Source organism: Mus caroli, unplaced genomic scaffold, assembly GCF_978045245.1.
Source record: "Mus caroli unplaced genomic scaffold, Mus_caroli_1 scaffold_7, whole genome shotgun sequence".
Lineage (NCBI taxonomy): Eukaryota > Metazoa > Chordata > Mammalia > Rodentia > Muridae > Mus > Mus caroli.
This window is the reverse complement of record NW_028227262.1, coordinates 52,132,224-52,154,854: the sequence shown is the minus strand read 5'-3', so window position 1 is coordinate 52,154,854 and position 22,631 is coordinate 52,132,224. Positions and strand designations below refer to the sequence as shown.

Sequence of the window (22,631 nt, the reverse complement as noted above, 5' to 3'; positions counted from 1 at the left end):
AAGCAATAGCAGATCCCAGGACTTGAACCTTAGCAACTAGCTTCTAGAATGTGTGCTCTCCCCGTTGTAGTATGTATACTGCATCAGATACAGCTGTCCTGTCCAGATCTCTTCTCTTCTCTTCTCTTCTCTTCTCTTCTCTTCTCTTCTCTTCTCTTCTCTTCTCTTCTCTTCTCTTCTCTTCTCTTCTCTTCTCTTCTCTTCTCTTCTCTTCTCCTTTTTCTTTTCTTTTTTCTTCTTCATTTTTTTATTGGTTATTTTCTTTATTGATGTTTCAAATGTTTTCCCATTTCCAGGTCTCCCCTTCGGAACACCCCTATCTCATCTCTTCCCCCTGCCACTATGAGGGTGCTCCCCACACACTCATACACTCCTGTATTCCCGCCCTGGCATTCCCCTACACTGGGGTATCGAACACCCTCAGGCCCAACGGCTTCTCCTCCCACTGATGTCCAACAAGGTCATCGTCTGCCACATATGTGGCCGGAGCCATGGGTACTCTTTGCTTGGTGGTCCAGTCCCCGGGAGCTCCGGGGTGGGGGAGTGTCTGACACTGTTTCTCCCTCCATCGGGCTGCAAACTCCCTCAGCTCCTTCAGTCCCTTCTCCAACTCCTCCATCAGGGACCCCACACACAGTCTAATGATTGGTTGTGAGCATCTGAGCATCTGCCACTGTATTTTTCAGGCTCTGGCAGAGCCTCTCAGGAGACAGCTTTATCAGGCTTCTGTCAGCAAGCACTTCCCAGCATCTTCAATAGTATCTGGGTTTTGTGACTGTATATGGGATGGATCCCCAGGTGGGGCAGCCTCTGGATGGCCTTTCCTTCAGTCTCTGCTCCACACTTTGTCTCCATATTTCCTCCTGTGAGTATTTTGTTCCCCCTTCTAAGAAGCACTGAAGCATCCACACTTTGGTCTTTCTTCCTTTTGGACTTCATGTGGTCTGTGAATTAAATCTTGGATATTCCAAACTTTTAGGCTAATATCTACTTATTAGTGAGTGCATATAATAGGCAGAATTGTATGTATATTTACATACAAAATTACTTATTTTTCATTGTAATTAGCTTCTCTTTTCTTATTCTGTCATGTACATGCCCAGAGCCTCGGGACACAGGAGATGGTAATTTATTTAACCTTAAGCTTAAACGCATCATGCAGCCATTTTGCCCTGCTCGACAAGACTGTGCCTGAAGATCCATTAGTGTCTTTGCTGTCAATGCTTCATAGACAGAGACACTTGGAGCTTCCTTCCAGCCCATTGGGTCAATAAAACATTTTTAACAGTCTTAAATATGCATTTCTGACATCTGCTACAATAGGTTCCTAAAGAGCTATTTTTAAGGCCCGATCAGGAAGTCCTATAAAAGTGAATCTCAAAGAGTCAGCTTTATCTTACATATTACAGCTTTTTGAGAAAGGAACTACATGAACTAAAGTGGAAATTTAAGTAGCCAATTAATCTTGTCAATCTTAACATACTTCAGCCTAGGTTTTTATTAATTTCCTCCAAATATTGCCTTTGATTGTGTCCTAGTTTGCTTTCTAACGCTGTGATAAATATTGTGATCAAAGCAACTTGCAAAGGAAAGGGTTTGTTTTGTCTTACAGGTCACAGTCCACCATCAAGGAAAGCCCAGGCAGGAACTTACAAATGCAAATGAAAGCAGAAACTGAAGCAGAGAATGTGGAGAAAAGCTATTCCAGGCTTCTTCTCCAGCTCACAGTCAATCACCTTTCCTTTACAGCCTAGGACCACCTGTCTAGGAATGACTCATAGCCACTCACAGTGGGCTGGGCCCTTCTACATTAATTACTAAATAATAAAATGCCTCACAGACATGCCCATGGCCCTATCACACAGAGGCAAGACCTCAGCGGAGGTTCTTGCCTTTCCATTTGTCAAATTGCAAACCAAGATTAGTTTCTATAGACCTTAAACACATATCCTTGCTTGACCATTGGGAAAGACACATGCTTCAAAGGAGTGTGTGTGTGTCTGTGTGTGTGTGTATTATTTGATAAATCATTTCTAAGTTATTTTATTTAGAATAAAACGGGTTTACACATTTTTGATTCTACCCAAAACCAAAGTTCCAAGTTGTTTCTTTCTTTTGTTTTGTCTTGTTTTGTTTTTTGTTTTTGTTTGTTTGTTTGTTTGTTTGTTTGTTTGTTTGTTTGTTTTTTGGTTTGGTTTGGTTTGGTTTATTGGAGAGTCCCTTCTTTGCATAAGCTGTATTTATCTTGTAATTTCATCCTTGAAAAAGACCATTTTTAGAAACATCTTCAAAAGATTAATTTATCTGGGAAGGAATGAAAAAGTGGGGATGTGGGAAGAGTCGGGAGAAGGTGGTGATTTAATAGGATCAACGTACATTGTGTACGTGCATAAAAATCCTCAAAGAACTCAGGAAAACATAATATTTGACAACAAAAGTTAACATTGCACCTTCCTTCATATGTCCCAATTCTTTTCTTTTTTTATCCCCTTCATTCCCTTCTTTCCTTTTCTGTTTCTTCCCTTTCCTGTTCTCATCTATTATATGCATTTAATCAATTACATCAACTTAGAATATGTGTCTTGCCAACCCTTTATAACAAAAGTGGGCATTAGTTCAAAAATAAAAATTATGCACCCTGAATGTTATTATGGGAGAATTGTGTGAAATGTATTTCAGGAAAATATTTGCATATTGGTTCAGGAAGAGCACTCAAGGAAGACCTTGAATGAGGAGGGTGCAGACACACACATACACACACACACAACAGACACACATACCATGGACACACATACCATATACAACATGCATACACATATCATATACACACACATAGCACATACCATACATGCACACATACATACACATGCACGCACACACACAGACACACACAGAGAGAGACAGATAGAGAGACAGAGAGAGAGAGAGAGAGAGAGAGAGGAAATGGAAAAGTTGTACACATTTATTTTTGTTGTTTTTGAGGCAATTATTGCACAAAAGCACGCTTTCTGGGAAAGAAAAGCATTTCCTTGTATCTTCTCTTTCCCAGAGAGCTTACTCCTGTAATAATTTGAATTGTTCTACCCTGTTTCTTTATCTCGGTTGTAAGCCATTGCCACACAAATAAACACTAAATATCTAATTTCTTAACATATGAAGAGGAAATAGGCACTAGGAACTTCCCACAGGATCGTTTTAAACTGGGTTTTCTCAGTTTATAGCCCAGAAAGAATCAGTTGCATAGTATTTAAGCTACTTTTAGTAGATTTCCAATCTGGGGGCAAGCGTTGGTTGTGATGACAAGCTTCAACTCAGCTTTTAATCATCCACCTTCCAGTCATTCCTAGACTTTTCCTTCCCTTTCCATCATGATACATAATTGTCATCAGTGGGGAGTCCTTTTAAAAGAAACATTATCCTTAGCAATCCATCTCCCTTGGGTTTCCTTCCTTGTATAGAGTAAGACAGTGATGCATGGAGCTGGGGAAGAGAGATTGTAGCTTGGAGCATTTGGGCTTGGCAGAGAGTTGATGTTGCCAAATATAATCTTAAAACAGTATCTTCTTTTCACCTTTGGGTGCATTAGAAATTTTCTTTTCCTGTTAAGAATAAAGTTGATAATGCACTCAGAGCTCTGACAAACCCAAGAGTTAGGGAGGGATGGTTAACAGAGAGATGTCCCATGGGGTTTCCTTGCAAGGAATTTACCCTTCCTCCTGGGTGAGTGCTGTGAAGAGGGCGAGAGGCAAGAGATGCTATTGAACGTCTGTAATGGAGGGAGAAATAGGAGGTTGCGGTGCGCTGAACATACTTGGTTATTTCAGACTGAGGCACTTCCTGTGCCTAGCTGGAAAACAACAGGACCCTTTATAAAAGTAAATTCCGGGTATAAAGCTGCAGTTTTATAGATACTTTATCTTAGAATTGTTTTTTATAGTCAAAATGAGGATATGAGCAGCAATTTGGAAATCTGAATTGCACAGACAATATCCAAGCTGTTATTTGCACGGTATCCTCTGTTGTGAGTGGGTATTGCACCTGTGTGACTGGCTGGGTGTATGGATGTTGGGCACAAAGCAGAAGAAAACATTTTCCAAACAATCCATATGCAAAAAGGGAAAGTCCGATTTTCTGAGCTCTTAAATGACTCTGCTTTGACAAGCCATAGATCATCTTGAAATCATTTAGACTTGGACGAAGATAAAATTTGGGAATGGATTGGCAATGGCGCCACAGAAAAGGCTGAGAAGCAATTACATGACAAATATTGTGGTGATTTGAAATAACATTGGCATTTAGATTTAAAGGGACAGTATACTGGGCATTTCTTAAAACATAAGTATATTAAATAAAAGGGGCATATTTCTAGCTTTTAGGAAAGGTTATTATAAAACTGAGTCTTCTCTTTTATTGCGGTGTGTCCACTTTTTTGTATGTGTGTATCCGTTCTCCTTTTCCCAAGGAGCTGGTGTGAACAATAGACTTTATCATCTCTGTGGTTGTGTTATAAACCCAGGGTTTTACTTTGCTAGAATTTTTTTCAGTTTCTCATTAAATTTTGCATGGGCCAGATTAAACATAGGCTGCTGCTTTCACTAAGAAATATTAAATATTGATCTGGATGTTTACTCTATTTCATTTGCATGTTTACTCTATTTTATTTACTGTGCCAAAGACATCCACCTTTCTTAATTATATTCTATGTTCATGTGCCTCTCAATCCACCCATCAAGTACTTGCAACTTAGTACTGGGTTTGGGCAGATGAGAACTTAGTAAATAAAATTGCTTCCATTCAGTCTTAGTAGAGTACTAGCATGAAAGAATAATTTGCCTGTGCTAAGTTTTCAGCAACTGCTGTAGCAGACCCCTTTCGTGTAGTGAAGGCAGCTGGACCCCTTTATAGGACCCATAAAACCCACAAATCATAATATGAGGAAAGCTTTTCCTATCAAATGTTTAATATTTTCATTTTGTCAGCATAGGCAAACGGTCCACGTGAATTTCACTATTGGATTACTCTCTGGAGCTCACTGGTTTGGCAAGACAAGCCTGCCTGCGAGCTCCAGGGATCAACCTGTCTTTGCTCTGACAGTGCTGGGTTATTGCTGCCTACCAGCATCTCCTCTCATATGGGTGCTGGTGATCTGAACTGGCTCCCAAGGTTCTTGTCACAAGTACTTTACCCTCTGTCCACCCCAGTTAACTGCCTCAGTGTCATTGCTGTCCCCACTGGTGGCAGGGCTCTTTTGTTCTCTGCGAGTCCATCTTCCCAGCTCTGTCTTTAAGCAATTATGAAAACACAAGTGGACTTGTGTTCAATGTATTTTTGAACCCTGATAATATGTCAGAAATGATTTAATAACATAAATGATAGGGACCCCTCTCCATAAGAAGTTTACATGCCAGTGAGGGACACAAGGGCAGCTAGAACAAAAAATAAATTCTACACAGCATTTAAAGGTAACAGGTACTCTAAGAGAGGATGTGGATCAGACACAGATCAAAGGAAGGATTCTCATGTATGCCTGCTAAGGAAATTAAGATTTATTTCAATAGAGTAATCACTTGGACATCTTATGGAATGGCATGTGAGCAAAGATGAAAAGAATTAAAAGTGAGCCAGAGACCTGCAGAGAGAGTGTCCCGGGTACTGTGGTAATGCCTGGGAAGAACTGTGCCCAGCATGTTAGCTTGATTGCCCCAGGCAATATGGCCAGTGTCCATGGAGGAGGTAGAAGAACAAAGAAGAGCTATGGCAAATGATCACACACACAGGGGTGGGACAAAAAGCATTCTGGACACTTCTCTTTGATACCCCCTATAAGAGACACAGCAAACTTCTGTATGCTTCTGATGGGTGAAGAAGAATCACCATTTCTGTACAAGACGCAAACCCCACGAACTTTGGAATCTGATAGACTGGAGTCATTCTTCTGTGCAGCTAAGCAAGTTATTAATTATATGTGGGACTTGGTTATTTTATCTATATACTAGGGGCAATCCCATGTAAGGTTGCTGGTTTCTAGCATGCTAGTCTCATGATCTTGCATGTCTATCGTAGCTGCTGACTTGACTGTAAATCAGATCAGGTTCAAAGTACCTCCAGGGAGCATCCACGTACTTTCTGCTATTTTTCCATCACAAGTGCTGCTGCTGTCTGGTATTAAAGCCAAGTAGTCACTTAAATTTGTGGTACTTTCATGAAGTGTCAACCTAGCTATTACTGACTTGATGGAAGGTAGTTGAAGTTGACAACTGTTAGCTATAGCAACATGATCATAAGTGTCTGGGTAAGAGTGTAATGTATTATTGTCCCTTTTCCATTAACTTTAACCCCAGACCTGTAGAGATAGGAAGATACTTTTCCTCCCCGCAAGTTCAAACTTTGTTGTTTGCTGCTGCTCAGTACTGTGTTGTGATGTTTGTCCCTCCTGCCTGGCCACCTTTTTCTTCTCCAATTCCTCCTGTACATAGCTGCCAAAGAAACGGCACTGAGGCAACATTCACATGGGAACTGATCATTGTCTTTCCAAATTGCTATTGAAGCCACCACACTGCAGTGGAATGACTCTCCTTAGAGAAGGATGAGGAGCCAGCCCCCTCCACTTTAATCCTGTCTTAACTAGCCTGTAAGCCTTAGTTCATTGTTTATAGTACATTTCTGAAATGCCCCAATCATTTCTGTGGAGAAATGGCCAATTATAACATGAAACAATGACTTGAAAAAGATCATTCTATAGCATCGTGAAGAGCCAGGAAGTGAGGAAGCGTTCAGAATAAAGAACAAAACAAAGCAAGCTTACAATGGTCTCTGTGGCAAAAGGACATAGAAGCCAAAAGATACCTTACAGTCTTGGAAGCTGGGATGCTTGAAGCAATGAAATGACCTCATCCTACATTATAATAGCATGCATAATTAAAATACACGAGTATACATAGATATAAATAAGTATATGAAGATGGAGATAAAGAGACCAAGCTCATGCAGAAGAATTTGAAATACTTTTATTCATTTCCATAATTTCAAGACACAGACTGGAACTCCTCAGTTTCTAAGGGTGGGAAGGGTATACTGCTCACAGCAACTTCCTTCCAAGGAGTATAGTACAAGGGGGAAGTAAGGAAAAATACAATAACAATGGAGACATCTGACAACTACTGCGTCAGCCTGGTGGCCAGATTCAGCATCAACAACCAAAGCTGACTGTTAGTGTATACCTATGATAGGATAGGACCAGAGTGGATTTACCTCTCCAATCTTTCTCCCAAAACACATAACCTCACTCTAATCAAAAGAAAAGCAGACAAATCCCAATTGGAAGACACTCTGCAAAATGCCTCACCAGTCTACCCCCAAATGTCAAGGTTATCCAAAAGCAATTGAATGTTTGAGAAAATGTCACAACCACGAGACACCCAGGGAGACAAGAGAAATGAACACAATGTAGTCTGTCTGGTTGGACCCTGGAGTAGAAAAGGTTAGAACTAAGGAAGTCTAACAGAGTTTAGAATTTGGTTAATGCAAATATGTTAGAGCATGTGATCCTGGAGTAGCCGCAAGAGTCAGAAAGTGAGGGAGTGCCCCCAAATGAAAGCCAGGCAACACAGTGTTGACCGTGCATCAAGGTGAGGAACAAGCCAATGCAAGGGCTCCGAGCCGTCAAAGCCAGATCATGGTAAGCAGAAAGGTACTGTAGCACTAGATCATAATGCCAGGGAAAAATAAACATCAAATGCATTATACAGAAGATGCCAATAATTAGATAATACAAGCAGGAAAGTGTACCATATTTGGGGTCTCTTGATACTATCTTCATAAATTTTCTGGAAATTTAAAGTGACTTTGTATTAATAAAATGAGGTTTTTTTTTAAAGATGCCTCAGATTGTCATGTTATTATGAGGCCTGCCCTTCATATCTGCCATTACAGCCTCATCTTTCAACTCGGAATCTTGGAAATAATCCTCAGAGTCTTCATACAGAAATGTATCTCCTATGCAACCTGTTTACAGAACCTGGGACTTTTACTATTGCTATTAAAGTCAATTAACTCATATATTTTACTCAGACATTTAGAAAAGACGTCTATACATTCTCCAAGTTGATAGGTCTAAGAAAAATAAGCAAGAACGTTGATCCTGTCTTAGTTTACAGCTTGGCTGCGAAGGGCCAAAATCACTGATTACAAGGCACTTGGAAATGCATAGAGTACTAAGAGAATAAAGGGTTGTGGAGGTGATGAGGCATTCTCTAAGGAACTGACCTTGACTTTGAGCTCTAAAGAAAGCTCATGTGGATTCTCTCTCATACACACATGCACGCACACACATATGTAAGCACTCTCTCTCTCACACACACATGCACATATGTATTACCTATATATGCATGTGTCCCTTTCTCTTTCTCCTCCTCTCTCTTTCTCTCCAAGTTTATGTGTACATGCATGATGGAAGAAGGTGGAGTTGGATGACTTGTCATTAAGAAACAGGACTTCAGAACTTTTCCTGTGTGCTGGAGTGGTGGAGGTGCACAGGAGCTAAGAGACACTATTTCAGGAGAGACCATAGATGCTGAGACAGGAAAAAGAATAGTTGAACTTGAGATGTTCAAGGCCCTGGCTTTAGTCCTCACCATTTTCTTTTCTTTCTTTTTTTACTGGATATTTTATTTATTTACATTTCAAATGTTATCTCCTTTCCCGATCCCCCCAGACAGCCCTGTCCCATACTCCCTCCTCCTGCTTCTACCAGGGTGTACCCCCACCCACCAACCAATCCCACCTCCCTGCCCTAAATTCCCCTATAGCATCAAGCTTTCATGGGACCATGGGCCTCTTCTCCAATTGAAGCCATCCTCTGCTACATATGCAGTACTCACCATTTTCAAAACCAAACAAGAAACAAAAGGAGAGGAATGTCAATACAGAACTGCCCTCTGCAATTGGGTGGTATTGTTGTAGGCTTTTGATCATGTATCAGGCTCACAGGTAACCCTTTGATCATGTATCAGGCTCACAGGTAACCCTTTGATCATGTGTCAGGCTCACAGGTAACCCTTTGATCATGTATCAGGCTCACAGGTAACCCTTTGATCATGTGTAAGGCTCACAAGTAACCCTTTGATCATGTGTCAGGCTCACAGGTAACCCTTTGATCATGTGTCAGGCTCACAGGTAACCCTTTGATCATGTGTCAGGCTCACAGGTAACCCTTTGATCATGTGTCAGGCTCACAGGTAACCCTTTGATCATGTGTCAGGCTCACAGGTAACCCTTTGATCATGTGTCAGGCTCACAGGTAACCCTTTGATCATGTGTCAGGCTCACAGGTAACCCTTTGATCATGTATCAGGCTCACAGGTAACCCTTTGATCATGTGTCAGGCTCACAGGTAACCCTTTGATCATGTGTCAGGCTCACAGGTAACCCTTTGATCATGTGTCAGGCTCACAGGTAACCCTTTGATCATGTGTCAGGCTCACAGGTAACCCTTTGATCATGTGTCAGGCTCACAGGTAACCCTTTGATCATGTGTCAGGCTCACAGGTAACCCTTGTAGGCTATGGTATGCTCTCTTGTTTAGATCCTCACAGCTTCTGCTGCAGGGATGGTGATTATTATGATTACCACTTTAGAGATGAGGAAATGAAGACCTTCAAATACTAAGGAGACAGAGTAAAATTCAAATGAAAATGAACTGAGCTAAGCTTTGGGCTCTTCCCTCCCTTCCCTGGTGGGAGACAGAACCAGCTACCTTATGTTGGGTCACTTGGGTAGATTTCTTCAAAGGCAGGCAAAGGTTTCTCAACACTGTTGATATTTTGTGCCAGGCTCTCCCTTGCTGCAGCAGGCTGTCCTGGAGTGTTGTAGGCGGTTAATGACATCCCTGCTCTCTACCCATAGAATGCAAGTAGTATCTTGCTCCCGCTAGTGATCCCAGGCACCAAACTGTCTCTAAACCTTCCAATTATGGGTGGGAGGGAAACCCATCATGCCCTAGTCCCACTATATCTAAAATACACTGTTGCTACTAAGTTCTCAAAGAGCAAATTGTCTTAATTAGTCCCTTCCCCTTGTTGTCTTTCTGTTTCACACTTCCCTATGTGCCCCTACATGTCTTCTGTGTATCCGATAGTATACACTCCTCTGAGAGTTTATAATACAACAATGTGTTGGCCACTTGCAACAGATTCTTGTCATCTCTGCTGATCTAATGCCAAGAACTCTAATGGTCAGGAGGCCATTTTGGTAAAATGAAAACCTATTGTCTCTGGATTAAAAAGTTGAAGGTGGGAAAGTTAATTCCTGATATATTTCACAACATGGAAAAGCTCATTGCTTCCAGGGTAGGGAAACTGACCCAAGCTAGCTATAGCAATGAATAGCCGTAATTTGAAAAGCTGATGGAAAAAGATGACTAGTTATGGGCACTTTAACAATAAAAAAATCCAAAGCGAAAGAGTTACTTGTTATTCACCAACAATACTGAGCCAGCAGCTCACCTATGCAGGGGCTAGTGCAGAGTGGATTCCATTAGGATGCCCATATACATGGATACATGCCTAGGTGAGCCCTAACAATTTAAATGAAATCCTGTGTCTAGCCATGCCATGGAAAGCACATACCATTTCCTCCAGAAACTCTCCCTTTCATTTGTGCATGCCGCCTGGGTTTGGCAATGATTCCAGACTAGATTTTCACCCAGCTCAGCCCCCTTGACATGGGCAGGCAATGGGAAGGAGAGCAGTATCCTGGCCACTTTTCTAGCACTGTTGGTTCTGCATCACTGGTGTTCTTTTGCTCATTAGTAGTAGGTGTTCAGAGAATCTTAAATGCACATGGGACAGGTATGAGTGCTCAGCACAGTGCATCTAAATCAGGTGGTCTCTTTACTTGGCATTTTAGCTGCAGGCATTTGCAGCTCCACTGATTTCTATTACATCCAGTCCAAAATAGTCACATCTTGAGATGCCCATTAATTCACTGTTGTTCACTGTTTTCAGTACAGCAATGAGATGCCTGTGTTCTCTGAGGCTGTACAGATCATGAAAGAGAGCTCTTTAGCAATTGTGTTTCACAGAATCCCTCTATAATTCCGTTCTCTCCAAACCTGTCTGTATATTCTTATATGTCTAAGTAACCCTTGGGTTAGGTCTAATAGATGGTTCTTTCTTATTCTCTTGCCAGAAGGAGGGACCTGTGAAGTGATCGCAGCCCACAGGTGTTGTAACAAGAACCGCATCGAGGAGCGGTCGCAAACAGTGAAGTGTTCCTGTCTACCTGGGAAAGTGGCTGGGACAACAAGAAACCGACCTTCCTGTGTGGATGGTGAGCAGTGGAGTTTTTAGCATTCTCACATGGGAGTTCATTCATGAGGTCACTGCGAGTAATGTGATTTCTTGTGTAAACTAACTGTGGCTCCGGATCATATCTAAAGTGTTGCACATTAGGTTTGAGTGTCTACTCCAAAATCCATGTTGAAAGCAGGCTGCCATTGTGGCTGGTTCAGAAAGGGGAGGCATCAAGGAGGTGACTGAACCATGAGGGCTGCACCATTTTACATGAGGTTAATGCCATTTAAATGGGTAAATTCAGCCCCTTCTTGTGCCCTTCTTGCCCCTTCTTGTGCCTTTCTTTGTCAGGTTCCCACTGTGTGGGGATGTGTCACCAAAGGCCTCCGCCAGATGTTCATGGATTGATCTTATACATTCAAGCCTCTAGAGCTATGGAAAGTAATTTACATTTGTAAATTACCTAGTCACAGGTGTCATTATAGCAGCAAACACACACACATACACACACATCTGGCTTGGGGGGAGGGGTCGGATAGCATTATTTTAATACTTTAAAAGAAAATTAAAGTAAAATAATTTTAGGGCAAGAAATGTATGGTTTCAACGTATTTCAAAAATGATTTTACTTGAGACTGTATAGTATGGTGTTAATGATAGAGAAGTTGACAATATCTAATATTTATTTAAAAGATATTTAGTGAGCACTGCCAGGTATTAATCTAGTTGCTATGGATATATGTGGGAACGATCACCATTGCTTTGAGTGCTCCTATGTGCCAAAATCTGGTACATACTGCTCATATGATTTTTTAATGCTATCAAAAATCCTACTAGTATTTCTGTGTTATAAGTGACACCCAAATTTAATAGCTGAAAACACACGACATTGGGTGAGAATTGTACTTGATTTGGTAGAATGCGTGCCTACCATGTACAAGGCCTTGGCTTCAGTCTCCAGCATGGTGTAAACCTGGCATGGTTGTGAATGTTGGTAATCCTAATGTTTAAGACAAGGGATCAAAGTCATCCGTGGTTACATGGGAAGTTCAAGACCAACATAGACCAACATAGGCAAAACCTTGTCTCAAATAAATAGAGGAAATTAAATGCTAAATCTTATCCTATCATGCTGGCAGATCAAGAATGAAAGTCAGCTGGGAGATTCTGGCTCCAAAGCCCTCATGCAGCTGTGATTGAGATCTCAAATGGTGACTGAGGGTGGGGAACAGCTTTACAATGGCTTGCATGTACTGCTGATGGCTAAGGCTTTTGCTCTCCACCATGCAGACCTCTCCATTGTAATCTTGGTATCTTTACGACATGATTATCTGCAAGAAAAACACATAAGCTCCAATGTGCTTTATGCTAAGACTCAGAACTTACCCCCCATTATTTGGTTACTATCCTATTGTTACATCAGCCTACCCTCCTCAGAATAAAGGCAAGTAGCCAGAACATCAAGACGAACACATAAATCATCTGAGGCCATGTCAGAGGCTGCATACCAGAGGAGGCTCCTTTTTCTTCCCATTGCAAACATAAAGAAACAGGGCAAGAACAGTACATGCTTTGAAAATTACTTCTTGTCTGACTTTTAAGGCCAGTATAATAGACTTTAATCCTAAATCTTGCTGCCACCTTTAAGATAATCTTATATACTGTGGCCATGCAGTAAACCTGTGGTTCTCTGCGGTTACCATAATTTTAAGGTATAGGTGTAATATGATCTAATTTTTCACCAAAAGAATTAGGACTTAGGGAACTGACCCAGTTGTACAGGGTCATAGAGCAGTGCTGAGAACTTCTATCTCTTGGCTTAGGTCCACTCTTCTTTCTCAAGATATGCAGGGTAAGGAGACTTTCTATATATGATTATATTTTGCGTTTTTCTTTATGGATCAGTCAGTAATTAGAGAGAGAAGCTATGGTAAAGAAAAGATAAGGTATTTTAGGAAATGAAAGAATTCTGCATTAACCAACCACAGAGAACTGTTTAGCTAGCTGCTCACCATTATCTTTCTTTGATTTATGATCTTTGTTTACTTCATTCTCTTGTAGAGTTCAATTCCCTCTTCAAGCATTTACATACACCCTCTCGTATGAACTAGAAATGGGGTAAAGGCGCTATTCTGATCTCACTTGCATGAGAGTAAAGGTTCAATAAAGAATATTTAATGAATATTCTGTAAATATGATTTCTGAGACAACAGAATATATTGGTCCAACTTGGGTCAAGAGGGCAACTTTTGCCTGGTCAACTACAGCCATAGAGACAAGCTTACTTGATCATCACAGCTGTACTTCCAATCCCAAGAAAGTCAGCTTTGTCCCAAATTATGTGATTAAGCCAAGTTGAAGAAAACAGTGCAATCAGTTCTGCACTGGAACAGTTTCTTCCCAGAGTCATATGGTAATATCTGGAGACATTTTTATTCCAGGTACTTATCAAAGTAGGGGGAGCATTTCCACTATTTGTTTCTAGTGAATAGAGAGCAAGGAATACTACTAAGCATCGATAGTACACTGGGATCACCCCCTAATGTATATGGAACAGGAACATCAGTGATATTTAGGTTGACTCAGTTGGATTGTGGCTCAGACTGTTCCGTATCACAATGAATACCATGAGGCACTGCTAATGAGCAAAAGGCCTGAAGCTAGCCTACTCAAGCCATTGTTGGCCTCTTCTAGGAGGAAGCTCTTGATCCAAGAAGGCAGGAGGCATTCTACAGCACAAAGCTATCATAGTCTCTTATGTTCTTGGCCAAATAAAGCATTGAGGTTGTTAACTATAAATCTCCATTCAAATTCCAGTTACGTTTTGTCGCTGTTGACCTAGGATGGAATTGCCTTCAGATTTTGGGTGAAAAACACGATGTACAGTGTATTGGCTGTGCTGACAGAGGCAAAAATGACATTTGCCTTGTCTTTGTGTTAGATGATAAACCATATGACAGCAATATTTTACGCTTAGGACAAGTTTATTTCATTTTGGAAATTATTTACCATCAGTGTGGTTGTTTCAAATAAAAGGATGACCACCTCTATCTTCCAAGCAAAAGCCAATAAAAAAGTTCTTTAGTCTGATGAGGAATATGCATATACAAATAACATTCCATTCTCAAATCTATGGACTTACACGGACAAGTCTATGTGTTGCTATCATTAAATTTGTTTGGAGAATCTAACACCCTATATGAAAAATAAACAAGAAGCAATAATTTTTATGTAGTTACTAGAATATTGGGGTGAGATATTACACATGGGCAAAGCCTCTGTTGTACTCTGTACCAATAGAATGACTTTTGACAAAGTGAGTCTCCCACAGTGTGTTGTCTCCTCCAAAGTGAAGGTGAGAAAGATTTCTGCCTCCTGATGGTGAAGTGAGGAATAATAAGCCTACCCTTGTAATGTGATTTCCACATTGGCTTCCCTCAAATGCTCTCTAAATTGTAGGTTCTATTTCTTATCTTACTAACACGTGTGGATAATTGTTAGAGATACCAATTTACAAAACTTTGTAAAACTCTTTACTGTTTTTACTGTTAATGCAGCTTGGAGATATCTTGGCTCCCATGTGTTCTGAGAATCTCTTCCAACCAATCATCCTGGATATCACCAATTTTCCCTTAGGAGTCCAAATTCACTATAGGGACTTTTCAAGCCACAGATATACAACATCCATACATTAAAAACACTGGTGATAGCATTTCCCAATGATGGTGATGCTTTGCATGATTGTCTCACAGTCTAAGGCTAGCACTTAAGAGTAAAAGCACACAGGAAATATTTACTAGATTTAAATGCTATGATATTAATTTCACTTAATATGTGATAAGTAGTTCCCATGCTTGTACATATTCTTCCAAACATAATTTTTAATCGCTAAATAAGATTCTCAGTGATAAATAGATCATCATTGATTTGACTGCCCTCTGCTTTGACAGACTTAGCATCTCTTTTTGCATTCCCCTGACTCACTTTCCTAAGAGTAATTAGACATGAGCATCCTTCCAGGGCAGTGGTTGATGATGCATGCATGCAGGTTCCACATTTGTCCTAAGAACACGGTCCTACACAGTACATTTTCCATGGGAAATGTCTGAAGGCTGTTATTTTCTTCCCTCTGACGTTAAGGTCAGCTGTCTCCTGTCCTGTTGTCGAAAGCAGAGTAGCTATGACTTGAGATGAAGCGTGTGGTTTATTAGTTTAGATTCAAAATCTGATATCAGATTATTTGAAATGAGAAATTTGAAAGTAAAATCTTAGCAATGTATTCAAAGTCTATTATGTATTTGAGGGAAATTTTCAAGTGATGACTGTTTAGTTTTAAAATAAAATTTGATCACTGAATAACTCAAACCTCCAAAATACACATTCATCAAATTATAACATAGCTATCTGTAAATATGTATAAAATCACCATTCCCTTGTCCCTGTGCTTAGGATGTAACAACATCTATGAAGGAATTCAATGAAGGAATGTGTTGTTATGTAACATCTACCACTTAAGCCTATAATTCAAGGAAGTTTAAAATATTCAAATTCTGATCAGAACAAACTAAAACTATAATTTTTCTCCTTTTAGGTACTTCTAAGTGCTTCTCAGAGCCTAAAATAAATCAAATACACATCCACAAACATGAAGATGATAAACATATAGTAAACATATCCATTTAAGGAAAGAATTTATCAAGCAAGGGTTATAGAACTCTGAAAAACTGGCCTTGTAAGGAGACTTCAGAAGTTGTAGTCTATACTTTTTTATGCTCCCCCATGGCATAAAATAGTATCATTCTAATTTTTAAAAAATAATGCAATATGGTAATAATAACAAAAACAATGTTGATTCATTTTTAAGGTTTAGCACAGGTACCTTGTCCATGTACTACGAGCCAGTGTACTTAGTTAATTTTATGACCAGCCCTGTAAGGTATATTCTATTATTTCTAGTTTTTCATAAGGATATCATATACTTAGGGCAATGTCTGCTTCTTCCCATTATATACAGTTGAGGTCATTGCCATGGAGTAGGTAGAAATGTTTCTGCAAACAATACTTTTAGTTATGTATAATGATTACGTGTGTGTGTGTGTGTGTGTGTGTGTGTGTGTGTGTGTCTGTGTGTCTGTGTGTGTACATGTTTGGGGATGGACCAGAGCATCTGTTTTATTCTGAAATGTTTATGCACATTTCTCACTTTAGAGCTTTCCAAACAACTCATATCTATTTTAATTTGAGTAAATATATGAGAGAAAGATCTACTTTCTGGTTAATAGGGAAGTTTCTAATGCACTGTAGACAGTAGATATTAGCCTCAATCTTAACTAGTCAAGGTCTGATTTGACTTTGTAACTTCATGCAGTGTTCTTCTCATCCAGTAATGAGGATGACTGTTTCAGTGACATCTATTCCTGGAGATTTTGACTTGAGGCCTCTGGTGGTCTCCTGTCTTACATTCTGTCACCAGGCTTGGGGAGCAGTGCAGAGGCAAGGTTTTGCTAGAGACCTTTGTAGCCTTCATGAGCATCTCAGGGTCTTTAAAACTCATTGTTAATACAATGAGGCACTCAAGGCATTCCTAATCACTTTGAACAAAAACAAGCCATTATATGTCACTACAATTTGCTACTGTATTATCATAAACATTTAAGACAAGAACAATTAGACAGAAAGACAGCAAAGGACACAAAAATTCTCCCAGGTTAGCAGATAGACAGGCATGAAGAGAAAGGTCACATGGGGAGAGGGCATAGTGAGGAATGTAAAGGCTTTGTTAGTCAGGGTGTCCCACAGACTCTAAACACAAACACTAGGCAGATATATCCACAAAATAGCTCCATTTCATTGTCTCTAAGAAGAACTGTCTTATTCAGTTTGTTATTGTTGTTTGTGGGGGCTTTTGGGGGGGGGAATTGTTAATTTTGAGATTATAATATAATTACAGTATTTCTCCTTTCACTTTTCTCCCTCCAAATCTTCCCATATCCCCCCTCTCTCAAATTCATGGCCTCTTTTTTCCCCACTCATGGTTATTGTATACATGTATGTCTCTGCATAAATATCCCTAAATATAAACTGTTTAGTCCGTATAGTGCTTCTTGTTTTCAAGTTTTTTAAGTTTTCAGGGCAAGCATTTGATGTGCTCTTCCCAGGGGAAGACCACCTTTTCCTTTCCTAGCTTTCCTTGACTGCCCATAGTTCTATGTGTACGGTTGGGACCCCATGTGCTTTTCTCTGCCCACTTTGCCATTGTCTATTGATGGCATCCTTGTTCAGCTCAAGTTTAGACAGTCCTGTTGGTAGGACTTAAAGTAGCCTAACATTTGACTTTACTAGGAGCTACAGTCTCAGGGCAAACTCTCTGACCTTCTGGTCCTTACAGTCTTTCTGCCCCCTCTTCCTGAATGTTTCTTTATCCTTAGATGAGAGAGGGTTGTATAGATGTATCCAGTAGGACTAAGCTCCAGAACTCCATATTTTGGCTAGTTGTGGTTTTCTATAGTGCTCCCTTGTCTGTTGGAAAGAGTTTTTGTGATGAGTAAAGACTGCACTTACCTGTGGGTATAAAAACAACAGTTTATAACAATTAAAGAAAGGTTTAACAGGCGTGATGATATATAGGTTCATAATCATAGCACTCAGGAGGTTGAGGTAAGAGGATCAAAATTATGAGTTTGGCCTGGGCTGCATATTAAATTCCTTTCTCAAACTATTTTACTTGACAGATTTATATTTGTACTTGTACAGTCCCATACAGTTGTACTATATGATATTCAGAACCAGAACTCTTACAAATGTTTTATGGAAATTGATTCTGAGTGAAGGATATGATAGAATTTCCTTGACACACTTGACATATATCATCTTAATCCCAAAACACAATGTGGTAGGGGAAAAGCCGGAGAATAGAGATAAATATTAAATTTAGAAAAAATTTCCTAAAGTTTTACACACACACACACACACACACACACACACACACACACACACACACATTTAATGTTAAATAGCCCCCATGGTAGCCTGTCAAACCATGATGTCATATTAAAAGTTCTGCAGGCAAGTACCTTGTTAAAGTTGCAGTATGAGTCAAATGATTTGTATGATAAATTTCTGTTCTGTTACAAGCATTCACATAGTCTCATGTGCTCCATCATATAGACATGAGACCATGATTTTATAGATGCTACAAGTTTGGTGTTTGTTTTCTTGTGCCTGTGGCTCAGAGTTTTTCCTTGGACCAGCTAACCAAACAGTACATCGCTGATCCCAGTATTGATGTTTCCAATATCTCACTAACATGTCAGGCTCAGGCACAGTTTGCAAATCATCTAGAGACCTTGCAAATGATAACATGAAAAAAAATCACTTGCTTTTATTTACAACGTTAAATATTTTAGTGATTAAAAAAACCGACCTGTTTGGGATTCTTCACTGTTGTTTGTCATCCACTCCATGAAGGACCATGTGAGGGAGCTGATGTGATGGGTTACAGATGCCCTTCTCCACCATCTTTTTCTGATCACTGTCTTGCTTTCAGAAGACCAACTCCAGCTTGTTTAGTAGGCAGAACCACCAAATTCAGATGACTCCTTCAGAAAGGAGAGCTCTAATTTCTGAAAGGAGACCCCAGTGTTCCATTAGAAGAGAGTCATGTGGCATCATGAGTAATGTAAGGCACTTGCAGATGTGGCTTCTAAATCATAGATAAGATCTCTTTGAAACAGTATTGGCTCCCCTACTGCCAGGAGCAAAAGGAACTGGAGGTTGCATCTATAAGAGACGTGCGAGGAGATAATCACAAGCCTGGAGGAGTTTTTGCATCCCTCAATTAAAGGCCAGTCTCTGTATCTGCTCCTTTTCATAGTGAAACGAGCAGGAAGATGATTGGCAGTGGTCCTTTGGGGTCTCAGGACAGATACCAGTTTCCTGTTCTCCATTCTCTTCCTGTTCTCCTCTCCCAGTTTATCCAAGGAGTTGGACAAAAGAACCATCCACACACCAGTCCTTAGGCCAGCAGAGTACCATAAGTTTGGAATTGTATTTGGATGGAACACCCCATCTTCCCTCAGCCTCTATTCATCTTTAGAGGCACTTAAGTCTCTGGCTCACTGTCACGACTGATGCCTAATCCATAAAGACTGTAGAATGAGTGGCATGTGACTCACTTATTCACTTTTCTTATTATGCCCCTGCTAATGAGCATATTATTTTATAATGTCATTTTTAATGTAAAATAATAGTCAACATGAATCATACAGAAATGTGTATATGTAGACTCTATAGTACAAACATTCATCAAAACCTCACACTGTACCCCATATAATATATAATTATTTGCCAATGAGAACTATTTAAAAGAAACTTCTGTGTATAGGTGCAGCAAAAGAAGAGTAAAAATATAAATATTTTTCTCTTTTCCCCATTCCCTGTTACAGTATAGTTGCCAGAAGTAACCATTATTACATTCCTATATATCTTTACAGAAAATAATTTAGCACACTCAGGCTTATGATGCACATATGCAAAACTTTATAAATCAAATGTTATCATACTCAGTAGAATGATGATCCATGCTGATAATGTTATAGCATAACAGAGGAATATACCTCAAATAAGTCACTGAAAGAGAAACAGAAATGACTGCCAAGCATAAAAAAATTACTGGACATTACTCATTTAGAGAAATGTAAATTAAACACCGAGACGCAGTGCCATCCATCAAGTAGGCAGGGATGAAAAGTTTGGTAATATCCAGTCTTAAGGAGGGAGGAGAGAAAAATTACATTTAAATCATACTCAGTGACAAACGGCTTACAAACTCAATTAGTTAGCCACTCTTCTCTGTGTGGCTCACCAAAAGGGAGGATGATAAATAGGAAAATGTGTAATGAGGCTGGATGTTTGGAGAACATAATAGAAATTGAACATTTTATAGCTGCTGTGCTTACTTTTACTTAGAAACAGTTCTTGGACATTTAAATTCTTGCATTTTCACACATGTTGGACCCATGGATCCAGACAGCAGCCAAGAAACTAGAGAACTTGGTGTCATTTCGATGGGAAAGCTATGTATGACATTACATTTGGTGCATCCATACAGGGTCAAACATTAGCAGTCACAATGCACATGTCATGAAGCACAAGGTTTGCATGCATGCATTTGTTTGTGTATATGAATGTTTGCATGTGCATGGTGTCTGCACATGTGTGTGCATGTGTGCGTGCAAGAGACAAAGATCACAATAGATTCCCCAATCCCTGTCAGTTGCCTATCTGCCATAAATTTGGTGACACATAATTTCATTTTCATAAATGAAGGTATTTTCCCCAGAGCATCCTCCAAGTCATTGGTTATCATTTATCTCTAAAGAGTCCAGGTGTTTTCATAGACATCTTGTTAAAAGTTCATTTTTAATCAATTCTTTTCCTTTGCCAAAGAGAGAGAGAAGATGCTGCCCTCAGACTAAGGAGCCAGCTGGTCATTCCTGTAGCTGGGTTCCAGCCTTGAGAAGGCAGGGATTCAGGGTCTTGTGTTATTAATGTTCTCTGTATGAATAACAAGCAAGCCTTGTGAATTATTTCACACTTCTGGGAAAATCTATTTCCCTGTCCTCTGCAGCACTGCTGGCTGGACACTGCTGGGGATAGGAGTATATTTCTATGTGATACCTTCTGATAATGTCAACTAAGGACACAGCAGTACAGCTGGCCCCTTCTGACACTCACATATAAATTCACACAGATAAATACTACTTTAAAAAATTAATACTTTCCTTCACCTTCTAAGGCTTCTTAAATCTCTGGAAAGCTTACCCCTAACCCACACATGAATTGCCTACTGTGATATTTAATGATGGTCATCAATTTGACATCAAAGAGACAAGTCTCTAAGCTTACCTATGAGAGGGAGTTTCTAGATTAGACTAGTGAATGTAGGAAAACCCTGTAATAAGGGTGATATCACTTCATAGTCTATGACCTCATAAAATGAAGGTAAACCAGCATCAATTGCTGGCTGCTTATGAACTACAGTTGGAAGGTTACTGGCTGCCTCACTTTCCTGTCCCCTACAATTCCCAACTACAATGGGCCACATCCCTCTGAACTGTAGGCAAAGCTGTAACCTTAAGTGTTTCTTGTAAGATTCCTTTGCCACAGTAACAAGGAGTTGCAACACATGCTAAACAGACAGCAGAGGCCCGGAAATATCTACATTCAGAAGCTATTTAGATATAAGATTGGGGAATGCAGGTCTTATTGTCTTCCCCCACCATCTTCAGGCCTCCATGAGCTGGGCCAGATAGGCCAGAGAGCCTCACTGATAGGAGTGTGGTCCTCTAGAACCCTGGCTACCTGCCTGCAATGGCAGATTATTTATCGTCATCTATAGGACCAGCTCTGTAAACTTCTGCTACAAGAACTCATATTTATTAGGTCCACACCCTGTACCCTCTCCCTTGCCTTTTAGTGAGGATTGTTTATCAACAGCAGATAGCCATGTCGTCACACATTACTTCTCCAGCAGGAGTCATAGCCACCAGTACCTCAAAACCTCCTAGCCTTTCCTATCTCACATATATTATCTTTAGAAAATGAAATGAGAGACCTTGGTCCCAAGATGTACAGAGGATTGATTCACAGAGGAAATCTTATGCATCACCTTCTCATGACTCATGGGTTTGAGGTCTCCTCATGCCAAAAAACTAACAAACAAACCAAAAAAGCAAAAAACAAAAACAAAACAAAAAAACAGACACACTCACAGACGAAAGCAAGACAAAACAAAACAAAAGGCATGAGTAGAACACTCTCATTAGCCCTGATACACCCTCTTTCACTTTTCAGAGAGGGTGATGGTTAATCTTGACTGTCAACTTGATGAGGTCTGGAGTTACCTAAGAGATGGACCTTTGGGCCTGCTTGTGGCAGGTGATCATGATTAGGTTAACTGATATAGGAAGACCAGCCCACTGTGGGCGGTGTCATTCTCTAGGTTGGTATCCTGGATTGTATAGGAAAGAAGAGTTGAACTCTTTTCAATAACAAACGTGTTATTTGCTCCTACTTGACTGTGAACATATCGCTCATGTGCCCAGCTCCCTCAAATTCCTCCTGTTATGACTTCCCCACTTGAAACTGTGAGTCAAATTAAACCTATGATGTTACTTTTAAAAATATTTTTAAATTTTTTGAGATTTTAATATAATTACATCAATTTACCCTTCCCTTTCCTCCTTCCAAACTCTTTCATATGCTCTACCCTTCTCTTCCCTTCATGACTTTTTTCTTTTAATTTTTATTGTTGTGTATATGTGTGGATTCCTAAATATA

The 22,631-nt window shown here is 40.0% G+C and overlaps 1 protein-coding gene across 3 annotated transcripts in view; it reads left to right on the top strand.

Annotated features, from left to right (window-relative positions):
* Positions 1-22,631, top strand: part of Tafa1 (TAFA chemokine like family member 1) — a 526,210-nt gene that overhangs the window by 390,066 nt on the left and 113,513 nt on the right. For all 3 annotated transcript variants that reach the window (XM_085840245.1, XM_085840246.1, XM_085840247.1), the window contains one exon: positions 11,188-11,328. In XM_085840245.1, coding sequence (XP_085696371.1) covers positions 11,188-11,328 — 141 coding nt within the window. The remainder of the gene's footprint in view (positions 1-11,187; positions 11,329-22,631) is intronic.